Source organism: Pipistrellus kuhlii, unplaced genomic scaffold (assembly GCF_014108245.1).
Source record: "Pipistrellus kuhlii isolate mPipKuh1 unplaced genomic scaffold, mPipKuh1.p scaffold_m20_p_20, whole genome shotgun sequence".
NCBI lineage: Eukaryota > Metazoa > Chordata > Mammalia > Chiroptera > Vespertilionidae > Pipistrellus > Pipistrellus kuhlii.
The window spans coordinates 17,620,339-17,642,681 of record NW_023425516.1 but is presented as its reverse complement, the minus strand read 5'-3'; the positions used below and the strand labels follow the sequence as shown (position 1 = coordinate 17,642,681).

The following is a 22,343-nucleotide window of genomic DNA, read 5'->3' as shown; positions in this document are numbered from 1 at the left end:
ACCGCTAAGCGGTGTGCTCTCTCGCCTTCTTTCCTCCACATCTCAAGGTGACGGCCGGGCGGTGCGTGCCGCTCAGATGAAAAGGCTCATCAAGCCGTGCTGGCAGCCGGGGGGCCGCCGGCAAGTGCCGGGCGATCAATCCCGCCCTCCCGGGCACTCAGGGCAACCTGCTTCCGATCCAGGGCCGGGCTCCCGGGGGTGGAAACCAGCTTCTCCTTCCAATGGCCTCGCTCCATGTTCCCTCAGTTCAAGGACAAGCCCTCTGGCTCTCTCCCCTGGCCAGGAGCATGTTAGCAGCAGCCCCTGGAGGCTCTCTCTCCCCCTAATTACCTCTCTGGAGGGCAGCTGCTGTCCTGGGAGAGACAGTGGTCCGAGCCAGGCTAAACAGTCCTTCGCATGGCTCCATGTTTGAGGCCCTTTGGAATCCGCGCAGGTGGGTCGGTGCTTCCTGTGCAGATTCAAGCACGTGAGGAACCCCTGCAGGCGTCCTCAAACTTTTTAAAGTGGGGGCCAGATCACGGTCCCTCAGAGAGCTGGAGGGCCGGACTATACGAACTACTAATTCCTACTGTAACACCTCGGCTGCGCTCACTGCCCAAAAAACCTGGCGGGCCGGATCAGACTCCTCTGCGGGCCGCATGTGGCCCGCGGGCCGTAGTTTGAAGACCCCTGCCCTATGGCGTGTATGTCCCAGAGCAGCGTGGTTGGTCGGCTGTGGCCCACAGGTCAACGCTGGCCGGTGTCTGCTTTTGTAAATCTTGTTTTAGCGGAGCATAACCGCACCGTTCATCCATGTATTATTGTCTATGGTGGCGTTCAGAGTTCAGAGGTGGAGACAGAGATTCGGGAGCTGAAAATACACCTATATTTATTATCTGTCTCTTGGAAGGAGGAAAAGAAGGAAGAGAGGAGGAGGAGGGGGAGGGAGGAAGAAAAAGAAGAGAAGGAGGAGGAAGAGAAGCATGAGGAGGAGGAGGATGTGGAAGCTGTTGTTTCCTGGATCCTAAAATCCTAAGGTTCTAAACTTCTGTAGCACTAAGAGCTAACAATTCTAAGAATGCGTGGTTGTCAGTATCCATCTTCTATTGGGTTGAACCACATGAAATCAACTATATCCCGTCATTTTTGAACTAGGCGAATGGCCAGTTTGTGCGGTTCGACCTGGTAAGATTTTAATACTATGTACGTCTTACGGTTCAAGATGCTCTAAGTCCTGGGATTTCCTGGCTTGACCAGTCTAAGGTCTTGTACACAGCCGATGGGCGGGTGTCCGTGTTGGAGTTGCCATACTGATAATTAGGAAGTGCTACTGTGTGGGATGAAGGAAAGGCACGGAAGGTGATTAGCACATAAAAGAGCTGTATTGAGCCGAGACCAGTTTGGCTCAATGGATAGAGCGTCGGCTTGGGGACTGAAGGGTCCCGGGTTCGATTCCAGTCAAGGGCATGTACCTTGGTTGCGGGCACATCCCCAGTAGGGGGTGTGTAAGAGGCAGCTGATCAATGACTCTGTCTCATCGATGTTTCTAACTATCTCTCTCCCTTCCTCTCTGTACAAAATCAATAAAATATATTTAAAAAAAAAAAAAAGAGAGAGAGCTGTGTTGGTAGATCCCTCCACACCCCCCCCCCCAAAAAAAAATGCAGGCCAGCGGTACCCTGTGGAAAAAATAATATAATACAGAGAGCAGATGGCAATGTTTGCATCCTTGCCATCCCCAGAACAGGGAGGCCCCGGTGAGGCGCAACCTCGGGGCTTCTGGAAGACAGGAAAACATCTAATTTCCTTTTGTCTGCTGAGCGGTGACATCAGTCTTCCTGTTCTCTCCCCACCACCACGCAGTTGGCTCACAAAGGCAGAAGCCCGGAGGATCCCTGGGCATTGGTGCGCCGGCCTCTCTGCAGCAGGCCGCTCTGTCACTAACCCTCTGCCAAACATTAATAAGCGCAGCCACGTCATCTCCCACCAAAAGCAAACAGGAAACGTAGCGCGCTGGCCCACCGGGGAGCTGTCATCTGCAGAGAGCTGCAGATTCCCTAAACGAGGACAGGCGTAGCTTGCTTTCTGCCTTTCTTTTTCCATTTGGGAGCGTGGGGCGGAATGCGAGGAGAATGCTGTAAGGGGAATGGATGTGTTGATTCTAATGATCTGTGTGGGCGGCAGAGGTGGCTTGCTGCAGAATGGGCTCCGCGTCATGTACCTGGCACGCAGCCACTGCCAGGCGGGGGAGAGGGCAGCTTTCCAATGAGGCTGGTGCCCAGGACGCTGAGCACAAACAGGGAGGCATCTGTGAGCCCCCAGGTCATAAGGGGGGGATGACGCAGCACGTAAGGGACAGAATGGCCAAACTGGAAATGATTCAACCACTGGCCTAGTCTTCAACCTCTGCTCTGGAGTTCAGGGCTTGCCTGCTCTTGAAGGGGCTCCGTGATGCTCTCTGCTCACCACGCTTGTGGTGATGATGGCCACTGGGGGTGGTGATTGGTGGTGGTGATGGTGATGATGATGGTGGTGGTGTTGGTAAATGTGATGATGATGATGATGGTGGTGGTAATGGTGGTGGTGATGGTGATGGTGATGATGACTATGGTGATGATGGTGATGATGACATCATCTGACTCCCCGAATTCCACTGGGCCTGAAACCAGAGGTCACTAGACTTTTTTTTTTTAATTAGATAAACCCATGAATTCCTTTTGCGTAAGCCAATATAAATTTCGTTTCTATCCCTTACAACCAAAAGAGTCATAACTTAAATCAGCTCACTCCTCCTTCCCCACCACACGCACCTGTGATTCCAAATCAGCCAATTCGCCCACTGCTTGGCCTACTCTAGCTTTAAGGTCTAAGGGTCTCCTCCCTTATTATTTCTCAGCCAAACACACACACAAAAGAGCACCAAAAAGAGATGAATTACTCTTCAAGCCAAATTAGAGACGAGGAGTCAAGTCAGAACATAAAGACTCTGATCTGGGGACCCCAGATTCCCTCCGCTGTGACATGACACGGTGCTTGCGCCTGTGGAGATGAACCTTTCTAAGCTGTTCTGACACAGACACACAATTAGGCGAAGCACAATCTCATCTAAACAGTCTGGAATGGATTTATCTGAATAATTTAATGGACACCTGCAGCATTCAATCAATACCTCCCCCCTCCCCTAAGATTTTTGTTAAGTACAATAATTAACTTGGCGGAGTTGAGTCGCACTCATTTCCCGGAAACCGAACGTGACAAAAGTTCAATTGATGGCGTCTCAGGGGACAAGATTAGTATCTGCTCTTCCGTTTGCTATCTCGGGGCTCCACGCATTATTGGAAACTGGTATTAGCAACTTGAAATTCTGATTAATTACTGGAGAGCCTGTTCTCGGTGCAGAAGCCAAGCCGCAAGCCGGGGAATAATAGACCCAATTATGCCCAGGTAGGCCTTCGGTAATTGATTTTATTATCGCGATATCTCATCTCAGAGGCACACGCAACGAAACTATTTCATTAGATGATAACGCCTCTTGAATGGAGACGAGCACATTCATTGCTTGGGATGGAGACTGGGTGGAAGCATTCTCTTTCAGGAAATGTGTCTGGGGCTGGCAGTACCAGGTCCTAAGTCTCTTCTAGGATCTAGTGTTTCATTTGTACAGAAACCTTTTGGGGGGGGGGGAGGGGGAGGCAAAGAGGACACCAAGGTGCCTAGAAGGGGGGGGGGGGGGGGATTGCGGGGAGTGATACAAATACCCATGCTTCCCTCTGTCAGCTCTCTGAGAACATGCAGGCCATTAAGAGCAGAGAGTGCAAGCGGACTGGGAACAGGGAGTTTATAAACGTGTTGGATCGCACCAAGATAACGGAGCGGTAATTAGGAGAATTATCTCGCTGTCAGGAGAGCCATAAAGGTGTTATTTACGCCCAGCTCGTGGCCCCACCTGCCCTTCATCTGGAATGCCTTTTTAAATACTTTCGATCCCGGCCAAAATAATTCATCTTTATGTTCTGGAGTTCAGAGGCGTCTGCAGGATTAACACACTCAGCACGGCTCACTGAAACCCTTCCCCCGGGTTTGGTGGAGGCCCCGGGTAAGCGGTCGGGGGAGCTGTGGTCTGGCCTGGGGTTTGGAAATTTGGGCCTTTGGGTGGTTCAAAAAAAATCAACAAAAACAAACATGAAAGCTAAGCGGAATCTGGCTTCGGGCTTCTGGAGGCCCTCACCGGAAGTGGCCAGGTGCTCAAAAGACGGGGGACAGTGACAAGAAGAGAGGATGGAGGATGGGGGTGGTTACGTGACAGTCACAGTGAGACGCATTGCAAGAATTACGTGTTTAGTTTTTCTGGGTAGATGTGATCATTACCAATTTACACACAAGTTGAACGAGGTCCTTGAGAATGTCTAGTTCCGATGATGGAGTAATTTTTTTAAAAAACACAGTCAGGGAGCCATGAGACTTGACTTCAGAGCCTTTTGACTCCACACTTCCTCTCCTTCCACTCCCCCCGGCCTCCTAACCACCCAGCAGACACCAAGCCAACGGTGTGATAGAACCGGTGCATGCTGGCTTGCAAGAGCCAACTGCTGTATCTTAAAGAATTTTGTGAGCCAGTTGTTAAAACACAGTCATTATAAAAAATTAAGTGGTGTAAACTTACAATTACATAAAATCTTATGAAAAACAAAGGATTTTTTCCTAATTATTTTACTAACGTTTGACTGTTATCTGTGCTTGCAGAGCTGGGTTTTTCCTATCTGCCTGGTCAACGTGCTACACAGTCATGGGCCGCATAATGACGGTTCCATCGTGATGGGGCGCATGTGAGGCGGTGGTCCCACACATGGCGATGGAGCCCAAAAATCCCTCCCACCTGCTGATGTCACAGGCGTCTTCACATTAGAGCCCAGGACATTAGTTATGTTTGTGGTGATGCTGGTGTAAACAAGTTTGGCGCAATCGGTTATGAGCGATACATAATACTTGTCACTGAGAATAAACAACTACTTACTATACTCTACTTTTTGTCATTATTTTAGAGTGTAGTCCTTCTACTTATATAAAACAAGATTGCTGGAAAAAGAGTATGCTGTGTACTAAGTCTCTTGATTGCACCATTTTTTCTTGCGCTTGACTTACCCTCGTGTTGTTGTGTACAGTGACACACTGCACAGGCTGGTAGCCTCAGAGCAAGGGGCTGTCCCATGTAGCCTGGGTGTGTCATAGGCTAGACCAGTGGTCGGCAAACTGCGGCTCGCAAGCTACATGCGGCTCTTCGGCCCCTTGAGTGTGGCTTTTCCACAAAATACCACGGCCTGGGCGAGTCTATTTGAAGAAGTGGCGTTAGAAGAAGTTGAAGTTTAAAACATTTGGCTCTCCAAAGAAATGTCAATCATTGTGCTGTTGACATTTGGCTCTGTTGACTGATGAGTTTGCCGACCACTGGGCTAGTCCATCCAGGCTTGTGGAAGTGCACTCGCTCTGTGATGCTCACACAACAACAAAACTGTCTCCCGACGCACATCTCAGAATCCAAACGCATTCCCGTGGTTGGGTGGCGCATGCCTGTGTGAAGGCTTGCTATTCCGCATTCACTGACGTTCCAGCGTTAGCGTAGAGTCTGCCGGACGGGAGGATTTACACACAGAGATGGGCACACACTGGAACCGGGACCCTGCCTGCCCTGGAGAATGGCTGCTAACCACTTGCTAACAACCCACTGTCCCACACTTTTCTTGTGGGACGGTGGGGCCTGGCGGAGCGCACTCAGGTCCCAATTCACTGTCACCTCCCCAGTGCGTCAATGGGCAGCTCTGTCCTTACAGGGACATTCCCCAACACATGTCCCTCGTATGTTTCAGGCCTCACATGTTTTGTGGGGTTTTTTTTTTTTTCATTGTTTTCCCCTGGAAGGTGGAGAAATATGCCCCAAAGTAACAGCAAATAAATAATTCACGAATCATGTATAATGGATGCTGGATTTAACAGAAGTAGAGCCGTAAGTGGTTGTCTATTAACTATTTATGACTTTGCCCGGGCAGCTGACAAGCCAGGCTCAGGGAGGAGATCACACCCATGCTGCCATGTTTTATTTAAACATTATTAAAAGGACACAGTCTGCAGCAAGGCTTTCAATTCCATTCAGAATTAGATTCTGCGGTGGAATCGCCGGTGGGTCTCCGCAAGGCTGGGCTGCAGTTTTGCCGGAACTTCTGTCCTTTCCTTCTGCTCTAGGAATTTGAGCTCCTTCCCCCTCTTATCCTGGAAGTCCTCCCTCGCTCCTGAGCCCCCTAAGTTCTTCTGTGACATGGGGCGCATCAAGTCACCCCTCGGAGCCTCAGTTTGATAATCCGTCAAATGGGGGGTACCATAGGTGTTACCTTAAGGATTATTATTTTTTAAATATACTTTATTGATTTTTTACAGAGAGGAAGAGAGAGGGATAGAGAGTTAGAAACATTGATGAGAGAGAATCATCGATCAGCTGCCTCTCGCACACTCCGTACTGGGGATGTGCCTGCAACCAAGGTACATGCCCTTGACTGGAATCGAACCTGGGACCTTTCAGTCCGCAGGACGACGCTCTATCCACTGAGCCAAACCGGTTTCGGCTTAAGGATTATTGTTAAGATGACACCAGAGCAGTGAGTCTTAAAGAAGGGAGGGGGGTGATTTTGCTGCCAGGGAACATCTGGCAGTGTCTGGATAACTTGGGGGAGGGGTGTTAACTGCATCTAGGCGAGACCAGGGTCAAGTAACACCCACCCTTCTGTCTAGAAAGATAAGAACAAAGCGTGTATACTAACCGGGTGATGTGTGCATGGGCTGTGCGAACACAAGGAAAGTAATTAACTTAGTCAGGGGTGGAGATAACAGGGAGGGCTTCCTGGAGGTGAGGTTTGATCTGAATTTTGAAGATCCGAGTAGGCAGGCAGGCAGAGGATGTGTGAGAACAAAGGCAGTGAGTCAAGAAATAACGCCGCATTGGGCCCGAACAGTTGCTTTCATGCATGAGTAGAACACGCAAGGCGACAAGCGGCAGACAATCAAAGGCAGGAACATCTACAGAGGCTGGGTGCACAGGCTCTGGGAAAGAACTAGGGCTTTGTTGCAAAAAACAAAAAACAAAACAAAACAAAACAAAACACAAACCAATAAAGAGCGTTGGGAGACTTCTTAGCAGAACAGTAACACAGTGAGATGTGTTTCTTCTGGAGAGATCTTCAATAGGGAGGAGCAAGAATGGAGGACAAGGGGCGATCCAAGGGAGAGGGTTACTGTAGAGGCCTAGACCAGAGGGGGTGCGGCTGAAATAGACACAGTGTCCAGCTCGGGTCCCTTTAAGAATGAGCAGAAAAACACCATCAAAGCTCTTCAAGACCGGGGACGCTTCTGAAAAGGACACCTGGCTCAAGAAAGCGTTGAGACGACAGAGTCAGGCCAAGGCAGCTAAGGGTAAACCCAACAGGTGCAGCCTCTGAACCAAAAGCAGGAGCATCGGCCCAAAGCAGGCAGAGGGCAGGCTTCTCTGTCACCCCAGGCTCTTCCTGCTGCCCTTGACCCCCCCCCTTGACCTCCTCTGGACCGCCTGGGCTTTGTTACTATTGAAAAACAACAGGCGACGATGCGCCGTCTCCTCGCCCCAATGACAAAAGGGACTTGAATGATTTAGAGGCCAGGATATTTTTTTCCCTCCATAATGGCTCCTGGAGTCGCCAGGAATAGTACATTTACTAAAATTAATGGCAAAACCTCATTTTTCTTTTTTTCCAGGAGGAGAGGTTCCATCAGCGGGATAATTGATCCTGATCTGGACGTGCCGGTGCACCGGCGAGGGGTGTAAATCATTCACACGAAACAACTCGCAGCCTTTAAACCAACAGCAACAGTGACAAATGGCACAGGCTGGAGACAGGCGGGAAGGAGCCCAGAGCGGAGATCCATCAACATCCTTCTCGCTTCTCACCGGCCCGAAGTGGGGGACCGTTTTTTGGTCTCCCAAAGCAGAGAGGGTTTGAAAGGGCGGAACTGGACATGCAGGGACAACTTCCGAGTTGGACACACAGAACTGCCAGTCTCGGCGCTGCCCCTCCTGATTCTGCAGCCTGGGGAAGGCACCTCACCAGGCTGAACCTCCGCTTTCCCCACCTGCTGGGATTGTCCGCAGTGTGAAAGGAGATAACATCTGCAAAGGGCCGGAGCTTGGAGATGCAACAAATATTTGTCCAAATGAATGAATGAATGAATGAATGAGTGAATGAATGCTGGGGAATTAGGAAATTCTCTTCCTCCCATGGAGATTGGAATTTCATAAATGGGAAAGGAGGAAGGCAATGCTTCACCCAAATACACAGGCAACGGCCTCAGCCAGCTCTCTCCATTCAATGTGAGCAGCCTGAGGACAAGAGTTTGTTCTGTTCCCCACTGGATCCCCAGCATCTAGCAGGAGGCGTGGCCCATAAAAAGTGCACGGAGGAAGGAACTTGAACCCCGAGTGCCCTGCAGGCTCTGGGGGAGGTTTTCAGAGGGCACGGGGCATGGAGCAGCCGCCCCTGGTCTTACAGAGAGGGGATGGGGGCTGGGGCACACTGGTGACAGGGACATGGACCCGGAGAGACAAGATGAGACAAGACGAGACGAGACGGCATCTTCTGAGAAGCCTGGGGAAGTTCCAGGAGGGCCACGCCAATGGGAGGGGCCTGGGCCACATGCTCACTGAACTCTCCCTCTGAGCTGGGTTTGGTCCACCTTTTTAAAAACACATCTTTGTATTGATTTCAGAGAGGCCCTCAACCCAACTACAGGTGTCCTTCTAAGAGAAAGGCAGAGACCTGCGCACACAGAGAGCACGGCCTTGGGAAGGCAGAGGCAGAGATGGGGGTGACGCAGCCATAAGCCAGGGAACATATGGGACCCCCAGGATGTGGACTGGCAAGGAAGGGATCTCCCCTCGGCCTTCAGAGGGAGCACAGCCCTGCCGACACCCTCACTTCAGACTTCTGGCTTTCCTCGGAGCAATGAGAGAACCGGTCGCCATTGCCTGAAGCCACCCAGCTATGGTCATTTGTTAAGGCAGCCTCAGGAAGCACACCCCCCCAACCACACTCCCAACATAAAGAGAGGAGTTCGGCCGGGGTCAGTGTATCCAGAGTCTTGCGATTAGAAACCAGAGAAGCACGCAGCTCTCCTTCCAGCATACACTCGAGCTTTGGTTTTAGAGTTTTGTGTTCTTTCTCTTTTGATTCATAGACGGGGGCTGTGCTGCAATCTTGTTAGTATTTCGGGGCCTTAAAAGATCTTAATGTGTCCCTGGGAGAAGGGAGAGGAGGAAGGAAGTGAGCAGAGAGAGAAACAGAGGATAAAGGGAAAAGAAAGAGAGAGAGAGAGAGAGAGAGAGAGAGAGAGAGAGAGAGAGAGAGAGAGAGAGAGAGAGAGAGAGAGAGGGAGAGAGAGAGAGAGAGAGAGAGAGAGAGAGAGAGAGGGAGAGAGAGAGAGAGAGAGAGAGCGCGCGCACAAAGGGGAGAGGGAAAATCCATTTTGATCTGGCCAGAACCACTGGGCATCCGGCCAGTTAAAGAAGACATCAGAGGAGAAGAGATGGGATGTTCTCTCGCTCCAGCCAGAGCCGGAGCCGGAGCCGGAGCCGGCAGGAGGGAGCGGGCTGCCTGAGAAGCAGGCTGGTTAATGAGGAAGCATCCTGTCAAATGGAGGAAGGGCTCTCCCCCAGAGCCACGGTGGGTGGGGGGGCTGCCAGTCACCGGGCTCGGGCTTGGACTGGGGACTTCCTCTCTGTGTGGAGTCTCGCCACCTTCCACACCACAGCCAGCCTGCTGGCGTGTCAAGGGCAAAGCTGATGGGAATGACATTGGCCTTGGGGGGCAGTGGCCAGAGAAATACACCTGCTGCAGGGCCATTTGACGAGAGTGGACAGGGCAGAAAGGAGCTGATGACCGGGCCTGAGAGGCCTCTGGGCCATGCCTTGGCATGGTGTGGGTCTCACGGAAGGCTATGTGGTGGGGGGCAGTGGAGGTGCCAGATGCCTCCTGAGTCACAGAAACGAAAGAAACCCTGGCATCTTGGGGTTCTTCCTGGGGAAACGGAGGCGCAGGCTCTCAGATCTGTGATCTCTGCAGGAAATTGTTCTCAGGAAAGTACACTGAAGGATGAACAAAACCTTCCCGTTGGGCAGGGAAAATTTTTCAAAATGTCCCTTGGCCCACAACAGGGAGCAAGCATGGCTAGCTGAAGGAAGGCGGAGACTGCAGAGTTGGACAGACCTAGATTCAAATGCGTGCTCGCAGGCAGCACCATTCTGATACGCCCTTCGGCGTGTTGACGCCCCAGTGCCTCAGTTTCCCTGTCTGCAAAATGGAGACAAGCATAGCGCCTACCGCACACTACTGACCAGAGGATATTAAATGGCAAATGTTTAACCTAGAACCTGGCATAGAGCAAGTGCTTAATAAATGGTGGCTTTAACATTATCCTCTTTGTCTATTTGTTGTTGTTATTAAGAGTCCAGAATTAGCACTGACATTGGCTAGGTGTACGCTTCCACAAGTTACCTCACCTCTGTGAAGCCTCAGTCTCTTCATCTGTAAATGGAACAATAATTCTGACTATGCCGATGACAAGATGTTATTATGGATGCGAAGACTCCGTGCAAGGCAGACATTTAATAAACATGGATTCCTTGCTTTTCACGAGGCCGCCCAGCCTTTGGGGTGGAGTGTGTAAGGCTGGACCTGGAGTCTGGGACACAAAGGCGCTCGGAGACCATCCAGGAGGGAACACCATTGGTCCGCTTTGCCCCCCGGCACCAGAGATAGCAGCCAATGGCAGCATCGCCTCTCTGCCCCTCTCCTTCTGGCTTCCGCCACCAGATTCTAGCTTCACTCCAATCTCAAAGCCTCCGGCCCAGAACCAGCGCAGGACGGCACTTACCAGCTCCATGCACCTGCGGCTGGCCTCCGCCTCCCGCTCCACCAGCTCCTGCATGTCCGCCTTCAGCTCCTCCAGGCGCCGCTGGTAGTACTGGCTGCTCTCCCGCTGCTGGGCCTCGGCTGTGGTGGCCTGCGAGAGCTCCTCGCCCATCTTGATCAGACTGTCCCGAAGCCGGCTCACCAGGACCTGGAGGGGGCCGGAGAGCATACGCCCACCTTGGGGTCAGAGGCCCAGGGCAGGAAACTGGGGGCTCCAGGAAGCGAAATCCTTTTGAGGAGCCGCTGTGTATTTTTATAATCAGGATCATTATTCTGATTTCTGTTACAAAAATGAAGACTTGACTTTGAAAACCTAAGAAACCATCGGGCCCATGTGGAGCATCAAACCTATGAACCAGGAGATTAGGGTTCGATTCCCTGGTCAGAGCACATGCCCAGATTGTGGTCAACCCCCAGCAGGAGGCATGCAGGAGGCAGCTGATCAATGATTCTCCCATCAGTGATATTTTTCTGAAATAAACATACACACACACACACACACACACACACACACGTGTCTAGGACATGAAAACTGCTATTCTGAGAGTAGTGTACTGATGAGAACCCTGTCCTCAGCATGATCTGGATTCCAATCCCGGCTCTACCCCTTCGTGGCTGTGTGACCTTAGGCAGGCTAGTGAACCCCTCTGAGAGATGGCATGGCTAGAGTGCCTACGTGCCAGGGGCACTGTCGGGACTGCTCACAAGAAGTCATGCAGAAGGCTGAGCTCAGCGCTTGGCACATCGGGGATCTGGATACGGGTTGGGAACTGTTCCTATTTATAGCAGCCTTCATTCATCTCAAGGTGTGGGGGGTGGAGTGTATTTAGTGGAGAAAACACCCAACTAGGGGACAAGCCCTTCCCCGACATGGGTTTTGGTTTCCCAAGATGCAAAGCAGGGAGGTCTGAGGAGTAACCTCCCATGAGCCTCAGCTCTATTTTTTTTTTAAAATATATTTTATTGATATTTTACAGAGAGGAAGGAAGAGAGATAGAGGGCTAGAAACGTCAATGAGAGAGAAACATCGACCAGCTGCCTCTTGTACAACCCCTACCGGGGATGTGCCCGCAATCAACGTAGTACATGCCCTTGACCGGAATTGAACCTGAGACCTTTCAGTCTGCAGACCGACGCTCTACAGCTGAGCCAAACTGGTTTCAGCAAGCCTCAGCTCTATTCTTTATGGCACGTTCCCTTTCCTGGCGGGAGAAGTCCCACAAGGACGCATGAAACAATCCAGGGAAAAGAGCTGTGGGCATCGCCGGTGCTACAGAACGCAAACCCAGGGCTGTTGTGCAGAATTCATTAGTTGGCCAACGAGCCGGGAACCGAATGATTCTGATGGAGAAATACTCAAGCGTTGACATAAAAAAAAGCCCACGTGAATATTTCAGGCCCTTGCTGAGGACTCAGAGCCCCTTTCCAGATCAGAGGCTTTATTATTTACTTCTCCTCCGTCCTGCATATGGAATTTAAGCGACATTTTCCAAGGGCAGTAGGCGGGTTATAAAGAAGTAGAGTTCTCAAACTGTGTCCCTGAGGCACCCCATCTCAAGGACCAAATTCAAATAAGTGAATTTGGAGACTAAATCTGCCATTTAAATAAATTTACTCTCCCACAGATTTCTTCTCTATCATGTGACTATGCTAGAATCAAGTGAAAAGAAATACATGATGTAGCCCAACATGATGTATTTAATTATTTAAAATGGAGCAGATCAAGGTGATCTGAAAAAAAGACATATGCCTTGAGGAATTCCCCGAGAAGTTCTGAGAATCACTGAGGGTCAAGACCAAGAAGAATTTGTCTTTGTTCTTCAACCATAGCACAGTGCTTAGAAACCAAATGCCCAAGAGAAGATTGGGAGGGGATGTTACCCAATGAGGAGCAGCCTCTCATTGTCAAGAGGCACTAGCATACTACAGATATGGTGGGAGAGCCGGCTGGCTGCAGAGAAATGAAAGCCTGGGACCCGGATGGTCAACTGTCAATCTGCTCCTATCACTGACATGACCTGGCTTTATCATGAATAAATCACCTGACCTCTCTGGGGTCATCTTCTCATTGCATCCCACCGGCCCCATGGGGCTGCAGTGAATGTCAAGTGGAACAGCTGATGCAGAAGGATTTGGACAATGATGACATTGTCTGTAAAATGTCTCATGTCATTGGCCTAGAGAGCTAAATGTGAATAAAGTCATTGAACTCCAGTTCCTCCAAGCTTTCCTGTCCTTCAAGGCCCAGGATCAATGCCACCTTCTGGAAGCCTCCCCGATTCACAGCCTGAAAGGACCTCTGTCCTCCAAACCTCACGGCCCTCTCCCTATATGCTAGGGGGATTTATATACACGTCGTGTCCTCACCTCCTACAAGGTTTTATGCTCTGATAAGCAGAATCTGTCTCATACATCTATGCACACACCAGGTGCATAGCAAATTTCCGCTCAAAATGAGTGTGGGGTGCAAGAATGGATGAGTGAGTAGATGGAGATGGCAGAATGAGAGCAATGGAAATAAAGATGGACAGACGGGGGAGTCAAGGTCTGAAGAACAAAACAGAGGAAGAGAAGAAAGCATGAAGAGAAAAGACAAAGAATCCATGGGAGGAGGAGGATGGATAGACTGATGATGGCATATGGAGTTGGCTAGAGGTAGATGGAGGTTGGTAGATTGAATGGATGGGTAGTTTGTGGGACAGTGCAATTGAAGAAAGGAAGAAAGGAGGAAGGAGGGAGAGAAGGAACTTACATGGGAGATGGATGAGTAATATTCAGCCAGATAAAGGCATTGGCATGGACAGATGGACAGAGCTTACAAAAAAGGCTTCGCTTCTCTGGGCCTGAGCAATATTTACACACCAAGCAAGTACCTCAAATCTCTTAATCTGCACTTTCTGGAACTCCGTCTTGTTCTCCAGGTCACAGATGACTGCCTCTTGCCTGCTGACAATGGCCCGGTCCACGGTGGACTGCTCCAGGTACTCGATGCGCAGCTGAGCCACCTGCAGCTGGGGACAGGTGCAAGGGGTCGGTTGGCCACCTGTTGGCCGTGAGTCACACAATGGAAACACACGCTGGCCTCAGCCCCGGGCCCCTTCACACTGCTTCCTTCTTGGCTCAGGGGCTGACCGGTGAGCACACAGGAAGCGCTGCCCGTTCCAATCCGAGGACCCTCATGCCCGACCCGGCCCCTGGGTCTCAGAGCCTAGCAGGTGGCATTTCCTGGGCCTTCTGCCTCCAAAACAGGTCTTTTGATCAGTGCTTCTCTCACCTCCTTGCCTTGCCCTGCTAGGGGAGCAAAGCCAGGCTGTGAGCAGCAAGCTTCAGCATCAAAGGATACAGCCAAAGTGGGTTTGGGAGCCGAGGCCTGTGTCCGAGTTCAAAACCTGCCTCCACCCCTTCCCAGCTGGATGGGCCCGGGCGTGGCAGCTTCGTTGTGTGTGTGAGGACGGAGGAGGTGAGTGCCTGGTATGTCGTTAGCCCCAGCAAATGGCCCCCGCTGCTGTCCTCCTGTTGCAGTTGGTGCTACTCAGTGCCCATGGACACTGGCTTGACACTCAGTCCCTCTGACAGTCACTCCGAGCAGGCACGTGTGACAGTTCTGGGAGAGCTTTGAGAATTTCATGGATAAGAGCGACCCACCAACTAATGAGGGGAGTCGGGAGGAGTTTGGAGGAACCGTGACTCAGAGGGAGATTTCACGAAGGATGAGGATCCTGCCTAGACCAGAGCATCCATCTCCCTGGAGCCATTTCTCAGCAGGAGAAAACCCTTCACGGAAATGCTGATGCGTCTCATTGCACAGGCATCTCTGGATGGTCAACAGGCACAGGGAAGGGTGAGTGAGTGTGTATGTGTCCCTCTAAGATCGCTCTCCATTCATTTGGCTCAAGACTGACGTTGAGTGAATGACAGTTCCCAGGGCCCAGAGTGTGAGGTCCCAGAAGGAGCCCTTCCCTCCCTCCCCCACATCAGGGCGGCACCCAGCTCGTACTTGTTCCTGCAGCTTGTGCTTCTCCTTCTTGGCTTCCTCCAGCTGTAGCTGCAGCTCCTGGATCTGCCCGATGTCAGCAGCAGACTGGGGAGACAAAGAAATGCCACTGGAGAGCTCAGGCTTCGCTGGGAAACTGTCCCTGGCAATCCCTTCTTCCCCTGGGTGGGGGCCATTTAGACCCACAGATGTCTAAATTTCTCAGAGTCTCTATGACAGCGGAGGGCTCCCACGGGGTGCCTCTCACATCCTCCCCAGCATCCTTCATCTCAGCGTTCGTCAAGTCACTCCCCTTAGATAAGCTCGGAGCTTTGGCCAACTGTCTATGACTTTATTATGCACCCTTGAGAGCCAAGTCAGAAACGGGCTGGTTACATTACTAGGAACAGATTCTGAGGGGAGAGAACTATTCTGAATGTCAGGTAACTAGGATACCAGACCCGGATACTGGCCTTCGCAAGCCCCAGGACCTCTCTGCACCTCAGTATCCCCATCTGTAAAGTGGGCTGATCGTCTGTGTAGCCCTTCTCCAATGCAATGCATTTGTTCAGAGATTAAATGAGGCAATGGGGAATAAAGTTTCTTTAAAGAAAAGAAAAAAAAGCAGAACCAAACTGCAAACTGTTAAGTGTGATTATCTCCATTTAGAAGGATTCCAGAGGGCACAAGGACCCCTCAATTTCTATTTTCCGCATGTATTTATCATTGCAGTGATATACAATGGGCATATGAATATGCTGCTTTTGTAATTGAGCAAATAAAGAAAGTTCCATCTTGAACAAAAGTGTGATTAACAATGCAGAAGATGGCGTAGGCTATTTTTGTGGCAGTTGTTATCGTGTTGATGATATAATTGATTTTTTTGTTATAATTATTCCTTGTTTAGCAGAAATTCCTTCAGATCTAATCTCTATAGGATGCATCTGAGGCCTGGCAGGCATTCTACCCTGGATCTCCTCTGAGGGCACATTGTGGGAAAGATGCTCATTGCTCTTGGAGGGAGCTGTTGTGAAGTTATGCAAATCAGATCAACTATGCAGATCAGAAATCTGCCAGGGATCCTCCTCACATCCCTCCACTCTACCCAAAGCCTCTCGCCTGGCCCATGTGGCTCAGTGACTTAGCATTGACTCAGGAACCAGGAAGTCGCTGGTTCGAATCCCAGTCAGGGCACATGCCCAGGTTGCGGGCATGATCCCCAGTAGGGGGCGTGCAAGAGGCAGCTGATCAATGATTCTCGCTCTTCATTAATGTTTCTATCTCTTTCTCCCTCTCCTTACCTCTCTGGAATCAATAAAAATACATTTTAAAAAATATGTAACGCACACTGAGGGCAAATTCTCCCACTGAAGGCTGTTACCTGAGCAATGAGGTCCTTGTGCTTCTGCATGAGGTCATTTAGGTCATCCTGGTCCTCGTCGATGCGCTTCAGGAGGTTGGCTCTCTCAAACTGCAGCCGGTACAGCTGCTCATCCACCTGGCGGGAGGCAGGACAACAGTCAGGGTGAGGCAGAATGGCGGGTGGGAGGGGGACTGATGCACAGCAACGAGGGGATTGCCTATGGGTGTGTCAGGTGAGTGGCCATGGGTGTGTTAATGCATGCCGTGGACATGACAGCTCCATGTGTGCGTAGGAGGGTTTGGGGTGATGGGTGATGGGTTCCTCTTAATCTAGTGCCAATAAAATCTGGGACCAAGAGACCCGAGGAAATCTTGAGACAAGCTTTTGCTTATAAATCTCTAGTTATACCTACACTTTAGGATTTTACACAGAAAGTATAAATTTAAACCAACCCTGTACTCCCAGAGAGGGGACTTAGGAACCCATGCCCAATTTTCACCAACATTAATAGATCCATAACATATGTTCACGTGTCCCCATTCGGAGGGTACATAGTTGGTGGCAGGGTCCCTTATAATGGCGAGCTAAGTGGGCCCATGAGGATTGCCTGTCTCCACTTATAAGAATAGACATGCAACAGCCCAATGATAATAACCAAGGTCCCTCCTATGTTGGTGAGTGTACAGTAGGACTACAGCAGTATCCAGGGCACTGCCTATAGTGGTGAGCATGCTCTAGGTTAGGGGTGTCGAACTCAATCAGAGAAGGGGCCAAAATCTAAACCCCAGCCTAAATCGCGGGCCAAATGGTTTACTGAACAGTCATAAACTGTCATTGTGATGGAAACGCAGCGGAGTGCAGTGATGACAGCGCGGTGCGGGCCACATTGCAAGGCCTGGCGGGACAGATTTGGCCCGTGGGCCTTGTGTTTGACACGTGTGCTCTAGGTGCACAACAGAAAGCTGAGGGTACTGAGCAAACAATAGGCTCATATCGGATGCATCACCACAGTACTGAGCACACATTAGGTCTACAATTTGCCTGCCTTTGCACAAGTGAACGCGCAGTTGACCCTCATATATACCCTGTATCTTTATAATGCTCAGCTCCTAGTCAGGTGCCTGCACTTTCAGAGTGTTCAATACCCAGTAGGTCTACAATGCGTGTCTGTAAGTAGTACCCAGTAAGCCCACAATAAGTGCCCTTTCCTTCTTGTAGTGCTGAGCACACAGTAGGTCCAAGCTAGCTCAGAGGCCTGTGCTGGCCCGGGTCCCCAGAGCTTCAGAAAGGGCCAGGTACCAGGCTCTTGCTGCGGGTCATGCTCTCCAGCTCGCTGTGCATGCTCTCCAGGTCCGCAGTCAGCGCCTTCTGGGTCTTCAGGGCATCCTCACACTTGGCCTCGCTCTGTTCCAGCTGAACCAGGCAGGAGGGCGAGAAGAGAAGAGAAGAGACCTCGTGATGCTGCCCATTGACGGCCCTTCCCCTCCAGCCCAGCCCAGCCCCTCTCAGGCGGCAGAATCATTTACAGGCGGCCTTCGTGTCGTCACAACTGTTCATCAACCTACAACTGGCGTATTGGGGTGACAGGTGAGGAAATGGAGACGGTGGCCTACTCCCACGGCCTCCTCATGCCGGCACCTCTAGTTCCAGCCCCGTCTCGCCGCCACCCACCATCCCCCACAAAACCCGTTTTCAGGATCTAGAGAACAGCGTGTCCCCGCGGTTGGGCTCGGAGCGGAGCCAGTCGGAGGAGGACCTGGTGGTCCGTTTCCTTCAGTGATTAGGAGGGCCTGAGACACACTGAGAAAAACGATGTGGAGCGCGGGGAGGTAATTGGTATTGTAAGAGCATAATTGACAGGGGACCTGAAAAGGCAGGCACAGTCTCCTCTTCCCGCTGGCAGGCTCCGGGAAGGCGGGGAGCCGGGCTGAAGGGCTGGCTCCCCCTCCACTCTGCAGACAGGCAGGGCGGCACCAGCCCTTGATTCACGCACAAGCGAGAGGCCTCTCTAAGGAGAGGCACGGAAGCTAAGACCTAAAAGATTCAAAGGGGACAGACACAAAGATGCCATGTGCAGACTTAGGGGTAAGAGAGGCCCGGGCGGAGGCAATAGCAAGTGCAAAGGTCCCGAGGCAGGAGGAGCAGGAATAAACTTGGTGCCGAGGCACAGAGAGAGAGCCAGTGTGGCTGGACGGCTGGGCAGAGAGGGACAGGAGGAGATGACGCTTGTGAGCCAGGATGCAGACGTGGGTTTATTTTCAGCCTGAAGGGGAAACCAATGGCGGTTTCTAAGGAAGAGGGTGGCACGGCCTCCCTCTGGCTGCTGTGGGGAGGGTGAGCTTTGGTGGACCAGCCTGGAAATAGGGCGGCCGGTGAGGACGCTGCTGTGGTCCTCCCGGTAGGAGTGGCGCAGGTGCTCCGATGAGAGCGGAAGTGGGGAAGAAATGGGAGGATTTCACTGTGGAGGAGCGTAGAGAACAAAAGGTCTGGGCAGGCAGCAGCAGACGGGCCGTCCTGGGCGATGATGCCAGAGAGCTAACGGTGGAAGGCAGAGGCAGCACAGCAGGGCCCAGGTGCCGGCCAAGTTGCTCCGCCCAGCGCCAGGAGGCAAGTGGGGACCCGTTGTAAGAAACCCAGAAGGGCTGGAGCCGAATAGGACGACAGCCTTTCCATCTGCTCCTTCCTCCCCTGGCTGAGGGTTTCATCAGCATGACGCCATGGGTCCTCAGAGCCACCCGAGGGAGATGGCTCTATTTTTAACCCCATTTTATAGATGGCAGATGTGTATGACCCAGGAATGTTCCTTCTTTTTCCCGCCTCCCTGGAGCAAGCAGGGACCAATGATCCCCAGGCAGAGATGGAGGGAGAGAGCGCACAGTCAGTGGAGGTGGCTGCTGGCGGATGTTTAGCTCTTCCTGGGTTAGGGATGGGATGATGGTGGCCAGGATGGGTTTGGCATCCGTGACTGCACCTGCTATTGCTGCTGGGGGACCGTTGACAGTGCACTGCGCTTCATAACAGCCCCTCAGCACCTCTAGGAGGCAGGGGCCGCCATGAGGACTCGTCGACCTGGGAGGAAACTGAGGCTCACAGCGGGGAAGGGACTGGCCCACAGTCACACCGCTGGTCGGTAGATAAGCTTGGCTGGTCCAGCTCCAGAGCCCAACATCTTTTTAAAATATATTTTATTGATTTTTTTACAGAGAGGAAGGGAAATGGATAGAGAGCTAGAAACATCGATGAGAGAGGAACATCGACCAGCTGCCTCCTGCACTCCCCCTACTGGGGATGTGCCCACAACCAAGGTACATGCCCTTGACCGGAATCGAACCGGTTTCGGCAAGAACCCAACCTCTTAACTGCTGGGCCCCACCACCCTTCTCTGCAAAGTACCACCATGCGGGTAGGATGGATTACAACACAGAACTCAATGGCAGAGCAAACTCTCCGTGGCTCACGGAAGCCACCAGGAATCAGGCTGCGGGCGTGTGCAGTGAGAGGCGGAGAGATCGGAGAGAACGGAAAGAACTCGGAGCTTGGATCAGTGTGGGGGCCTCAGGAAACACACAGGATCACAGAGATGAACAAGCTCAGACCACAGGGAAGAGGAAGGACCAGCGTGTGTGGCCCTTTGCCACGTGCCAGATTCTACCCTGTGTGTGTGGAAATCAGAGCTCGGGCACCGGAGCCAGAATGGCCTCTCCCAGCCAGTCATTTACCCCTGGCCGTGCCTCAGTTTCCCCATCTGTACAATGGGGAGGGTGGATCGTAGGATCTCTGCAGGATACATGAGTAAAAACAAGAATGTGCTTAGCATAGCGCCTGGCCCCGAGAAAACATGGATAAAGCATCGGTGGTGGTGGCCGCTATTACTCATCCCTCCCACCCTCTTATCGGGCCGAGCAGGGCTGTTTAACACCACTTAGGAGGTGAGTTGGCCGGGGGAGAGGCCCAGCTACCGGGCCCAGATCTGGAGGGGTGAGTCTGAGCCACCTGGCAGACTGGAATGGAGGGAGGGGCACCAAGGGGCACAGGCAGGCAGGCCCAGACTGTTGTAGGTCCCGGATGGGCACGACCAGGAACTGCCCAGGCCCAGGCCTCCAGCGGGCGGGCTCCAGGCTGCTGGCAACCAGTCATCTTAATGCCCAGCTTTAAAAACGTTCAATTTATGACACGTTGGGGAGCGGGAAGAAATACGGGGTCGTCTGGGGCTGATTTCCGTTATGGATGACCTGGCGTGAGAATAACTCACTGCACATTATGTCCGTGGCGAGGCTGTCTGACGGACGTTTTTATGAAGTCGGGTGGCGAGTTATGCGGAGCTGACATCAGAGGCGGCGGTGGCGGCGGGAGCCTGCCCGCCACAGCCCCGAAAGCCGTCCCCGGGGAGGAGGTCCGGGTGCGGCAGAGGGCAGAGGGCACGCCACTTTTCACCAACAACTCACTTCACCGCCAGGACAACGTGCTGAGGTGGGGGCGGGAGCCACCCCTGCAGGGGCAGCGAGGGAACCGAGGCACAGAGAGGACAACTGACTTCATGAAGGTCACACGAGAACCAGGCGGCAGAGCTGGCACATGAACCCGGGCGGTCCGGCCACTACGCTCCCCTCTGAGCGCTGCTACATGTGTGCCCACCATATGTGCTCTGCAGGGGAAAGCCGGGGGCTGGCCACACGGCGGCCGCTCCCCCTTGCTTTGACAGCAGCAGCATGTTCCCTGCAGCAAGTGGGTCTGTTGGGGCGGACCTTCTCATCTCTAGCCCCGAGGAGATGCATCTGGCTCTGCCTCGGCCAGTCAGAGCGCCACCTCCCCGTCGGCCCCGCTGGACGGCTGCAGGATCACAGTGTGGCTGGGACTGTGGGAACAAGGCCGGCTCTTTCTGATGCAACAAGTCGGCCAAGAGCCTGGGGCTCCCTCCCCACCACGAAGGAAGAGACTGCCTAAGAACACCCGGTGACATCGAGGTTGCTGAGTCAGGAGACGCATTGTCGATGGCATGATTGGAGCGCCTGGATCAGGCCAAGCCTGAAGGCGGTCTTGGCCTCAGAACTTTTCAGATAGTTTGGCCATTAACTTGTCTTTTTCTGCTGGAGCCAATGTGAGCTGGGCTGCTGTCACAGGGCGACTGAGCAAGCCAGAGGAGGCATACACACACGGTGACAGCCACACAGGAAACACTCCAACCTGCTGGTGGTAGTGTTTGCTGATGCTGTTCTGCTAAAAGTCAGGTCCAAGTACCTTCACCAAAACCCCATGAGAGAACAACACTCATTTATTGTTTACCATTCTGAGTATGGATCCCCCCCCCCCAATGGGGGGTACCTATCCTTCCTTGCCAATTGTTGAATGGGGGAAAGTGGGAGAAACCAGATTTCTTCAATGGGGGGTACCTATCCTTCCTTGCCAATTGTTGAATGGGGGAAAGTGGGAGAAACCAGATTTCTTCAGCACGGACTGCATCAGGCGCTGTGTGGGCCCTTGATGTTTGTTATCGCCATTGCCCACAACAGCCCTGCGAGGCAGGCGTCAGCCCTCATCGTGTTACAAAGGAGGAGGCTGCAGCCGGGAAGGGACTTGGCTCAAGGTCAGATCCAAGCCAATGAGGATCCAAATTATTTCCAGGCCACCTCGCAGGTCCCTCTGCATGCAAGTCTCGCTCTGTTGCCGGCCTCACCTCGGGCTCACTCTCCCCAACACCCACGTCCTTCCGTTCGGCGGGAGGGCCATTGAGATTCCCGTCACATCCACATCCACCGCCTCCCAGTGCGAGGCCATCTGCCGGCGCTAACTACCTGGGCACAACGTTTGCTCTGAACTTATTAAGCCGGAGCTGAGCCGGCCAGACATATGGGAGGAGGTGGGGAGAGGAGAAGCTTGGTACGTCAGCAGAGTGGTTAGAACCGGGATCACTGGGTCTGGCTGGACAACTCAGGGGATTTAAAAGGACCGCGAGGAAGTGTTCTCAGAAACGGGGCGTCTGGCGGGCTCAGGGCAACATACTCCAGACCTTGACTTCCCATCAGGAGGCGCGGGGTAAGCAGTA

General features: G+C 52.4%; 1 protein-coding gene across 2 annotated transcripts in view; it reads right to left on the bottom strand.

The window, feature by feature from the left end:
* Positions 1 to 22,343, bottom strand: part of MYO18B (myosin XVIIIB) — a 157,240-nt gene that overhangs the window by 32,270 nt on the left and 102,627 nt on the right. For both annotated transcript variants that reach the window (XM_036449438.2, XM_045585651.1), the window contains exons 35-39: positions 17,600 to 17,713; positions 16,319 to 16,435; positions 14,962 to 15,045; positions 13,838 to 13,975; positions 10,927 to 11,112 (exon numbers count right to left, since the gene is read on the bottom strand). In XM_036449438.2, coding sequence (XP_036305331.1) covers positions 10,927 to 11,112; positions 13,838 to 13,975; positions 14,962 to 15,045; positions 16,319 to 16,435; positions 17,600 to 17,713 — 639 coding nt within the window. The remainder of the gene's footprint in view (positions 1 to 10,926; positions 11,113 to 13,837; positions 13,976 to 14,961; positions 15,046 to 16,318; positions 16,436 to 17,599; positions 17,714 to 22,343) is intronic.